This window comes from Penaeus vannamei, chromosome 16 (assembly GCF_042767895.1).
Source record: "Penaeus vannamei isolate JL-2024 chromosome 16, ASM4276789v1, whole genome shotgun sequence".
Classification (NCBI taxonomy): domain Eukaryota; kingdom Metazoa; phylum Arthropoda; class Malacostraca; order Decapoda; family Penaeidae; genus Penaeus; species Penaeus vannamei.
The window spans coordinates 1,663,892-1,673,891 of record NC_091564.1 but is presented as its reverse complement, the minus strand read 5'-3'; the positions used below and the strand labels follow the sequence as shown (position 1 = coordinate 1,673,891).

The 10,000-nt window shown below is 43.3% G+C and overlaps 1 protein-coding gene across 1 annotated transcript in view; it reads left to right on the top strand.

The window, feature by feature from the left end:
- The window catches only part of LOC113820295 (uncharacterized), a 15,023-nt gene that overhangs the window by 4,680 nt on the left and 343 nt on the right, over positions 1–10,000 (top strand). Inside the window, exons 2-4 of the mRNA XM_027372622.2 lie at positions 2,244–2,505; positions 3,351–3,500; positions 7,003–10,000. The exon at positions 7,003–10,000 is cut by the window's right edge and continues 343 nt beyond it. Coding sequence (XP_027228423.2) covers positions 2,244–2,505; positions 3,351–3,500; positions 7,003–7,219 — 629 coding nt within the window. The 3' untranslated portion in view covers positions 7,220–10,000. The remainder of the gene's footprint in view (positions 1–2,243; positions 2,506–3,350; positions 3,501–7,002) is intronic.

The window sequence follows — 10,000 nt, the reverse complement described above, 5'->3', positions numbered from 1 at the left end:
CTATAATATATTTGAAATTGGACGCACACAATGTCCGGAAAAACAAATTAGACGTAATGATGACGAGGGTAAATGTATTGCCTTGCTGAGCGTATTACGAAGACCGCCCTCAGACAAAGACAGTTATAAGGAACTCGCCGCGCCATCAAGGAAGTGTCGCATAAGGAAGCAGGAATAGGAAGTATGCAGCGACTCAGGATGCTCGTCATGGGGGTACAGATGTAAACCAAATTGACTCGGAGATCATTGATTTTATTGTCTTTAGATCTGTTTTTTGGTACGGAAATAATACTTTTTTGTGAAAGTTACTTTCTTCTTATCACGATCGCCTTGTATTAAAGTATAAAAGTGAGTCTGCTTGCAGTCGTGACGTAATTTCCTGCTCCTTGTATTTGCTTTACAAAGGCAGTGTGTCATTGCCTTTAATGATAAATATTTCTTTTTTCTTTCCTTGCAAACATTCGTATTTAATTCTCTCCTTCTTTCAAAGTCAGATTCCACGTCACTCCGGGAGCTGCTTTCATATCAGGAAGTCATTCTGACCTTTGAGGGCCGCCAGGCATGACCAAATGTCCTTACACACCAGCGGCTGTTTATCCCATCACCCAATCTGCCCCCTAATTAATAGCCAACTTTGTCGCGGCAGAATTCAAGCCGAAACCAAACAGAAATGTGTCCCGGCAGTCAGAGTTTGCCAAGATAATAATCGTAATCATTACTAGCTGTAAAGTAGAGAGCAGCAAAAACTCAACGCGAGAGAATGTAGTAGACGACCTTGCAATTGCTGAGCAAGTTTCCCGGGATGCAGCTCCTCGTACCCACTCGGTATGGTTAATGACGATTGCTTGAAATTCCAACCATTATGCTACGTTTTGAATCGCCGGTTCGCCTACGTGCGTCTGCGTCCGGTTAAGGAGAAGGTGCGGTCCGGGAATGGAGCTTCGGTTAAGAAACTAAGAAACGCTTCCATGAATTTGACAATACATAAATCTGTCCGCGGTTTAAGAATCGAAAACGAAGAATTATTGACCGTTATATTCACGCTTTGGGGTTTGATTAAGGATTTATATCTCGTTTCCAAGGGGTGATATAACACGGTGTCTCGACGGGAGAAGCCAAGGGGCGAATTCCCGCGGGCTTTCGTCGAAGGGAAAAGAAGTTCTCCCGAGACAAAGGACCAAAAAGCAACAACAGCATCGAAAGGCGAGTGAGCATGCACGCCAGACGCCGACGCAAGTGCAGCAGCCCATCAGGTTTTCTCTGTTACCTTGCTGTCCTTCAATGCTTGTTAGATATAAGACGGAGCTTAACAAAACTAGAGCACACTCCTCGTCCGAATGACTTGCTCCCGAACACGAGTCTAGAATCGGCAATGAAATCTTGGTCTGTGAAATATATCGATTGACTTTTTTTTCATTTTTGAAGGCATTGCAATGTTATAAAGTGTTATAAATTCATATCGAAGATGTTTGCAGTGTGGTTTGATCTGCAACTAAATGCGTTGGATGTTTGTCCGAAGCCGTTTTGCAACGTTTCTGAAGAGTGCCCGGTCGTCGGTGCATATTTGATTCCCTTGATTATAATACTGGTCCATGATTGCTTCTTATCATGGAGGAGGAATTATGAATTATATCATTAGCGAAGGATCACTAGAAATATTAAGCATATCACGAATAATTAAGGAATCCCTTGGAGAAATAAGAAGGACAAAAAGGGGAAACCTCGTGATGGCAGTACCGATAATCCGTGGCAGGGCAAACCGTCGACTTAATTATCATTATCTTCATCAACAATCACAAACTTGCAGTGATCATGATTGCCGATTGCAGACTGGAGGATTCCCAGACGATGATTAAGCCAACTTAGACGCATATGATATCACGGCGTCTTCTTTTGAATATATGCAAACACACGTATTTTTAGGTTGCGCGGGATTGTGTTTCATATTCACACACACGCACACATGTACACGTACACACACGCACACACAAACGAACGAACGCACGCACGCACACACAAACACACTTCAGAAAACTTATTCTCAAAACGATGAAATATAACAAAATATTAACATAACCCAAAAAATCGAAAATTAACGTTTCACACCCAATTAAACGAAAGAAAAAGAAAAAAGAAAAGAAAACCCCCAAAAATCTATATATTTCACCCATATTACGCAGTCATAAAAACAACAGCAAAAAAAAAAAAAACTAACCTAATTTTCTCTCTCCCTCTTTTATCAGATCTTGTGGTCTATCTCCCGGTGACTCTCCTTCTCCCTACGTTCGCCTTCCGGTCGCGCTACTCCTTGGCCGGAAGTAAGGATTCCAGCTGGTCGAGTTACCTCTTCGGAAGGAGTTACGTGGGGGGTCGAGAGGAAGAGGAAGAAGAGAAGAAGGAGGAGGAGGAGGAGGAGGAAGATTGGCAGGATGTCAGAGGACCTGTGGATCGTGTCCTCTCTGGAGAAGTCAGATACGATCCTCAACTTCCGGAGTATGAGGATGGGTAAGGATCCTGTGTGGTTTTTTGTTTTGTTTTTGTTTTTGGGATATTTTTTTGTTTTTTTTGGGGGGGAGTTTTTTGTTTTGTTTATTTGTGGATATTTTTGGGGGTTTGTTTTTAAGGTAATGTTTGTTTATTTATGGGTGTTTTTTTAAAGCTAGTTCTTGTTTATTTATTGTTTGATTGGTGTAAAAAACACTGATTTTGAATTCCAATTTCCTTTTTCTTCTCTCTCTCTCTCTTTCTCTTTCTCTTTACTTTATATTCCGAAACACTGATTTTCAGTTCCACTTTCCTTTTTCTTCTCTCTTTCTCTCTTTTTACTCTATATTCCGAAACACTAATTTTAAATTCCACTTTCCTATTTCTTCTCTCTCTCTCTATCTTTTTTACTTTATATTCCGAAACACTGATTTTCAACTCCACTTTCCTTTCCTCTCTCTCTCTCTCTCTCTCTCTCTCTCTCTCTCTCTCTCTCTCTCTCTCTCTCTCTCTCTCTCTCTCTCTCTCTCTCTCTCTCTCTCTCTTTACTCTATATTCCGAAACACTAATTTTAAATTCCACTTTCCTTTCTCTCTCTCTCTCTCTCTCTCTTTACTCTATATTCCGAAACACTGATTTTAAATTCCACTTTCTTTTCTCTCTCTCTCTCTCTCTCTCTCTCTCTCTCTCTCTCTCTCTCTCTCTCTCTCTCTCTCTCTCTCTCTCTCTCTCTCTCTGTCTCTCTCTCTCTCTCTCTCTCTCTCTCTCTCTCTCTCTCTCTCTCTCTCTCTCTCTCTCTCTCTCTTTTACTCTATATTCCGAAACACTCATCTTAAATTCCACTTTCCTTTTTCTCTCCCCCGCAGAGCCTACGGCCCCCTGCTCTCTCGCCTCGACGCCTACTTCCACTACTTGCGCGTCCATGATGACTCCTGCAGGATGAAGGCTATCTGCCACTTAGCGAAGGATCCTGCGAAGTACAGCCCCCTCTCACACCTCGTTCTCTCGGCGCTGAAGTGAGTATGGTTGTTCTGTTGTGGTTGTAGGGCTTGGGTTGTGGGTTGTGGGGGGATGGTTGTGGGTTGTGGGTTGTGGGGGGTTTGAGGGTGAAGGCAGGTAGAGGGTATTGAAGGGGAGTGTGGTTGTTCTATTGTGGTTGTAGGGCTTGGGTTGAGGGCTTGGGGGTGGTTGTGGGGGGTTTAAGGGTGAAGGGAGATAGAGGAAAGGGAGAGAGAGAGAGAGGACGGGGAAGAGAATGTTCTTGTTGTGTGGTGGAAGGGCTTGGTGGGTTGTGGGGGGTTTAAGGGTGAAAGGGAGGGAGGGTGAGGGTGAAGGAGGGAGAAAGGGAGGGAGGGTGAGGGTGAAGGAGGGAGAAAGGGAGGGAGGGTGAGGATGAAGGAAGGAGAAAGGGAGGAAGGGTTGAGGGTGAAGGAGGGAGAAAGGGAGGGAGGGTGAGGGTGAAGGAGGGAAAAAGGGAGGGAGGGTGAAGGCGGACAGAGGGAGAAAGGGAGGGCGGTGAGGCTGAAGGAGGGAGAGAGGGAGTGAAGGTAAAGGAACAAGAGGAAGAAAGGGAGGGTTGACGGTGAGGGTGAAGGAGGGAGAAAGGTTAAGGGAGTGAAGGACAGAAGGTTAGGGGAAAGGGAGGGAAAGAGAGTCAGAGGGTGAGGGAGAAGGAAAGGGTGAGGGTGAATGGCCATGAGAGGAGGAGAAAGGAGTGGCGAAAGGGTGAGGAAGAGAGGGAGAGGGAGAGGGAGAGAGAAAAAGTTCAGGGTGAGGGTGAGGGAAATAAAAGATAAGGAGAGGTGGAAAAACAAACAAGAGAAAGGTTAAATATTTAAGGACACGCTATCAAAATATTACGAAGGACATTATGCAACTTTATCATAAAACAAGAAAACAAGTACATTTATCCGTCAAGAGAAAGTCCACCGTTATACAAATACATTTTATACTTATATAAACTCTAAACGCGTATAAATACCACGCGAGATGCACTTTTATGTATTTTAAACAACTGAAGAAATACAGAAATAATTCTCAAAAATAACCAAAACCTGATCATAATAATTGCCGAAAATACCGAAAATAGAAAACAAAGACCAAAAGTAATGATAACAATTTCAATATCTTGTATCACTGTATTTTTTTTTTCTCTAACGAGTATTATAAGTTGAAATAAGTAGGATTGAGTGCAGTTAAGCCTTTGTATAACCCAAAGATAACCTCGGTTGGCGCCAGACTTGTCTCGCTGTCTCGGAAGATACGGTTGCTAAATATTGATCAAAACCGTTATTCAGAGAGAAAAAAAGGAGTTATCGAAAAGACATTTTATATATTTGGATAGCTTTGTTTTTTTCAATGTTTCTTTTTGCGTTGTTATTAATATCATGTGTCATTTAATCCCACCGATGGACTAAAGGACTTGATCGCTTATTGTCCGGGCGGGAAAAAAAAGCGCGGGAAGATCGGTGTGTTATTTTGGAAACGTTATCAGCAGCCATTACACCGGCATATTTATTTGCGTGAAGACATATCAGATGGTATTGGTCAAAACGAGATTGTAGAGTACCACTTGGCTGTCCCTTGAAACTTGAATTTCAGGTATCAAGCAATACTTAAAGAAAAATCTCTCAAGGATTTCCAGGTCTCTGCAAAATACGGTGCGCGTCGTACGTTACACACTGGCCAAGTGTTCACTGTTCTGCTCGATGCTTACTTATATACAAAAGGTTGTTAACAAAGTGTGCTGGAACACAAAAAGCGGTTGTCCTTACATCTCTCTGCTTACGTGTAAAATATGGCGGAGACGTGACAATGCGGCTTCCGGTGTTCGATCAAAAAAATGGCCAAAGTCAGTGACAGATGCGAGTGTTCGGACGCATTCACGCGGTTTGCATCTCCGGGCTAATTCTGTCCAAGAAAATTTTCCTGACACGAAACTTCAGGGTGTCAGCGGCTTCAGGCAGGACTAATCATGCACTGAACACACAAGGTTGAATCTGAACACCTCAATTGTTGCCATGCTGAAGTGATTCTCAAGTTCCACAATTAAGAGAAAAAAGAAAAAGAAAAAAAGAGAGTGAGAGAGAGAGAAAAAAAACATTACTGCGATCGACAAACCCGGACCATACAGCCCCGTTCCACCTTAACCTAAACGCAAAACCCCACGAAACAACAAACACACGAACACCTACAAGCGAAATAACGAGACCCAAACCCCAATAGAGAGAATAATAAAAGCAAAAAGGGGAAAAAATAGTGACATCACGCGGTGGACATTGGCAGCAGCATTAGCAAACACGATGGCCTTGTCCACGTGTTTTCCAGGACTTGCAAAGGGAACCGCACCCGATATACGGACAGGCTGCTGCTGCTGCTGTTGCTGCTTCGTGGCGCCTCTGTCGCGACACCCACAGGGGCTCCTGCAGGGGGAATGGGGCGAGTGGGAACTGGGAATGATGAGTAAATGTGGGAATGGTGGATGAGGTGGGGATTCGGGAATGGGGAGTGAAGTGGAAATGAGGTGATTGTAAGGTAAGGGGGAAAAGGGAATTGAGGTTGGGTAATGGGAATTAGGGGAGAGGTAGACTGGGGGTTGGTAGACTGGGGAATTGGGGTAAGAGGTAGATTGGGGAACTGGGGGAGAGGTAAATTGGGGAATTGGAGGAAGAAGTAGAAGAGGTAGACCGGGGGAACTGGTGGGGAGTAGACTAGGGAACTGGGGAAGAGGTAAACTGGGGTTTTGGTGGGGATGAACTGGGGAACTAGGTAGGTAAACAAGGGAGAGACTAAAATTTAAAAATCGCCTTGGAATAGAAATTTAAGAATAAGTCTGAGAGTTCTTGGTCTCCGTCAGTGAATATTTGGAAGTGTAATGCCTCTCGCTCAGCCGCACTCGCATGTAACCTAACTGTATTTTCGAGAAACGTGTTTTGTCCGTTGAAGAATGTTTTACTACACCCATCATAAGCAGTGGTCGTTTGTCTTTTTAATCGGTGGCATAGTAACATGAGGTAGCAGATTTTAAAGTATCTGAACGTTTTTTTATTTGTTTTTTTTTACATGTTTTCAGAATTGAAATACGTATATACTAATACACGCTTAGATACACGGGCTTAGATACAGATATACGGATGGAGAAGAGTAGACAAACAAAGACAGAGAAACACGCAAAGAAACGAACGCACATGTAAGTAGAGAAACAAAAAGATGTTCGAACAACCAAACAGAAATGAAGATGAACAAGAACACGTTAAAAGATACAAACAAGCAAATAAACGAAACACAATCAAATTAACAAACACAACCTACAAACAAAGCAAACAAACAAACAGTACAAACAAGCAAACAAACAAACAGCACAAACCAATAAACAAAAGACGATCACATTAACAAACACAACCCAATCAAATAAACAACACAAACAATCAAAAGAACAAAACAACCATCTTCACAAACAAGCAAACGCTATTTCTTGATCCTGAAAAAACTCACCTTTGTTTCTTCTTCATCTTTCAGGAAGAGTGAGTCCTTCTCCAGGCCTTCCTCTTACAGCCAAGAAGTGTTCCGTTTCTTCCGCTACTACTGGGCGGCTGAAAGGGGCGTGGCCGGCGAGGACTGTAGACACGCCTACTACCAGTGTCCAGCTGACCTTGAGGACATCGTCAACATGAGCGTCCTCAGCTTCTGGCAGAAACTTGCATCTCTTGTGTCTATAAAGCTGAGCGACGAATGATGATGCCTCCCCCCCCCCCTTTTTTTTTCTTTTTTAATTATTGTTCTGATGGAGTATTTTATATATTTTGGTGCTTTAAATGCCTACTTGGTGCCACGTGGTTCCAAAATTTTCTATACTCTGGTGCCCGGATTGTGCTGTACAACATAACCGTATGTTACCAGCCTGTTACTAGTGCCTCGAGAGGGCGGGTCGTGGTCGCCCTCCCGCCCAACATGTTACCACTCAGTCACCAATGCCTCGGGGGGACGGGCGATCTTGCTTACCCCCGCCCCCTCCCCCCCACCTTCTGTAACGCTCATGGAACTCTTATTTTCCAAAGCCTCGACTGGATGACTTGTCCCATCTGCGTGACAATGGGCCCAGGCGCCTCCTGACAATATCCGAGTCATATGTAATGTTTACAAGGCCTGCGCCCCCCCCCCTCCCCCGGCCTTGAAGCCCGGGAGGACGCGCAGGCCCTCTTGCTCTACTCGCTAAGGATCTCCCCGTCAATAAGAGGTGTTGTAAGTGACGAGTTAAACCTGTGATATTGTAGTTTATTTTGATGTGTCTGACTTCCGCCCCACAGCGGCTCGGGCACTTTGCCCACCGACCTGCACTGTGCTGTTGACAACCGTAGTCACTCTGCTGACCTATCCTTGACCTTCTGCCTGCTGCCTGCTGCTATACGTGGGCAGGTTAAAATCACTTAGCTCCCAGTCATTATAATTTTTACCGAAACCAGACAGTAGACATTTTCTTGCGAAAAAAGTAGTGAACTTGGACGACTGCGTCTAATCAATGACAATCTCTACCATCTTGCTGACAGTTTTATGGACTCGCAGCTCGGAGAATCTCCATAAATGCCTGCACCGTCCTTCGACCACTTCTGCGTTAGGCCGACGCTAAAACTCAGCGGGACCGAAACTAAAGCCGTAGTTACGAGACTTTTCGGAGCCGACTAAATCAAACGAATATTTGCAAAAAGTTCGATCAGATTTCTCAGGCGTTGTAGCATCCTGTGCATCACCTTTGCAAAGGAATAAGAACGCAAAAGGAACGTGGATTTAGACTGTAGACTGGAGGGAAGTATTGACTTAGTGACGCACGGAGAAAGCTCTGACTCAAGACACTAGGAGAAAGTGTGGACTCAGACGAGGAAAATAGCTGTTAGTCGGAGAGAAAGTTGGCGATAGTCGTGGAATCGAGTCGTGTTGCTCACCACGACACTAATTCTACGACCTGTCTCATTTGCATTGTGAGTTTTGCTTGCTGTCGAAAATAAGATTAAAGATCATGACTATTGATAATCCGATTTAAAAATAGAATCATTTAAGAAATGCCAAAAAACATTTAAAATTGTACATATAATGAATAATCATTTTTTCTACTAGATTAGTTCGACCAATACTACAAGTATTTGAAGTTGAATATAATGGAACACTGAGCGCTGTCTCTCGAAACCTGACCTGGATCATGAATGGCTTGACCTTTTGAAGTGAATGTTGCAGGCTCCCTTGGGAAGACGCAGCGTGTGTGTCGCTTGGCGGACTTTTGCATCAAGTACAAAGACTAAAAAAGCAAATTGTTATTTTTCGAGCTTCATCTCTATTTGCAAAGACTGATGATACAATATTTAAGCGTTTGGTTGTGGTAGAGAGCTCTCGATTGACGGCATTGCACGCGGAAATTGAAAAAAAAGGCGAGAGACAGGAAAAAGTAATCCGCTGAGGAGAGTGTCTTTTCAAGAACCCTGACATTTGCTTCAGTGTGTTATTAGACTGACAGAGAAGCGCCGCCAAGCAGTGAGAGACACGGCAGAGAGCCAGACTGACGGAGACGGTGACAGACTGTAGACACTAGCTTATGACAGCCGACCAATGACTTTACGACGAAACTGGCACGTAATATTTGACTAATGACAGTACTAACGTGGAATTACCAATTGGCTCTAGCAAACCCCACTTGACCATAGACAGACAGACAGACAGACATCCTTGAGCTAGGCAGGTAGGATGGACTGCAAAGTTGAAAGCGATAGGTCACGCAAACAAACAAAAAGAAACTTTCGACAAATAGCAATACACTTCACTATGTTGATAAAAACAGCAGAAGAAAACCCACTTCAACTTTTTCCCATAAACTTTCATTATCCTAGTGTGGTGTTTTTTTCTGACAAAACTTTCGACGTGACTGACTGTTGGCAGAGATGAAAATTGTCATTACTGAAGCAGTTTGTGCTCCATAGTTACAGGTCGTTTGGTCCAGTACAAGTGATGCATATCCTTAAGACCAGTCCAATGACACTTGGTACAACACTAATATATACGTCTGCAAGACTCAGTATTTTCCTGTACACTTGGCTGTTACACGGAGTAAAAGTATACGGTACTTGTTCACGGTACAATGAATAAGACTCTTAGTGTATTCACCTGACCGTTGATAATCCAAGTACACCTATTCTGATTACTTACAGTATGTGATCAACCACATATATCTTTCATATGGTTGTAAATGGTCATTATCTGGTTGAATCGTCTGGAAATGGTCTGTTCTGATAAGCACAACCATGCTAATCAGCGCATTTGTAAACCAGTTCCCCTTTTTTTGTTGTTGTTATACTTCTTTTTTATCATTCTAAAACCCAAGTGAATGTGTATCTGCCGTCTCCAAGTAGTGACAGAAAGAGTGTATTTAGTGATATTTAAATGCAAAATCTACCTTTCCTCATTTCGAAATACTGTGTGATGCTTATTATATGTACAATGTGTTTATTATCACTCCTATTGCTGATTCACT